The sequence below is a fragment of the Gastrolobium bilobum genome, unplaced genomic scaffold (genome assembly GCF_033153095.1).
Source record: "Gastrolobium bilobum isolate Gb01-03AN ecotype WA unplaced genomic scaffold, APGP_CSIRO_Gbil_v1 utg3828, whole genome shotgun sequence".
NCBI lineage: Eukaryota > Viridiplantae > Streptophyta > Magnoliopsida > Fabales > Fabaceae > Gastrolobium > Gastrolobium bilobum.
This window is the reverse complement of record NW_026898686.1, coordinates 397,501-398,209: the sequence shown is the minus strand read 5'-3', so window position 1 is coordinate 398,209 and position 709 is coordinate 397,501. Positions and strand designations below refer to the sequence as shown.

The following is a 709-nucleotide window of genomic DNA, read 5'->3' as shown; positions in this document are numbered from 1 at the left end:
TACACAAACATAAAAATATGTGGAACTCATGTGAAGTAATATGAAAAGAAGAGATAAAATAAAAATATGGGTTTCACTCACTTTTTTTATTTGTGTAGGAGATAAAATTATCTCCTATATTAAACCCAAAAACAAAACAAAGCACGTGTCCGATGATTCAATGCTATAAATAACTGGATACCAAAGACCAATATGACACATCGCATACAACTCTTCTCTTCCATCCTATTTTGTAGTCATTGATCTTATTTCTTAGCAAAGAAACCATAAGCATGGGAGAGGTAGATCCAGCTTTGATTCAGCCACCGGAACACAGACCCAAGCTCTATGTCACTGAAGCCGAAGGCATCCCTATAATAGACCTCGCCTCTTTATCAGAAGATTCCAACACTGACCCTTCAGCCATTGAAGGCCTTGTGAGAGAAATAGGCAGTGCATTCAAGGAGTGGGGCTTCTTTCAGGTGATAAATCATGGAGTTCCTATTGAAAGCAGGGAGAAGATCGAAGCCACTGCAAAGAAGTTCTTTGCTCTTAGCAATGAGGAGAAGGGCAAAGTGAGGAGGGATGCTGTAAATGTGATGGGATATTATGACTCTGAGCATACAAAGAATATTAGGGACTGGAAAGAAGTGTTTGATTTTACTGTGGAGGAACCAACCTTGATGGCAGCTTCACTTGACCCACATAACAAAGAGACCACTCACTGGAA

General features: G+C 39.8%; 1 protein-coding gene across 1 annotated transcript in view; it reads left to right on the top strand.

Moving 5' to 3' along the window:
- Positions 1 to 272: 272 nt before the first annotated feature.
- The window catches only part of LOC133318349 (flavonol synthase/flavanone 3-hydroxylase-like), an 8,026-nt gene continuing 7,589 nt past the window's right edge, over positions 273 to 709 (top strand). The window contains exon 1 of the mRNA XM_061520338.1: positions 273 to 709. This exon is cut by the window's right edge and continues 33 nt beyond it. Coding sequence (XP_061376322.1) covers positions 273 to 709 — 437 coding nt within the window.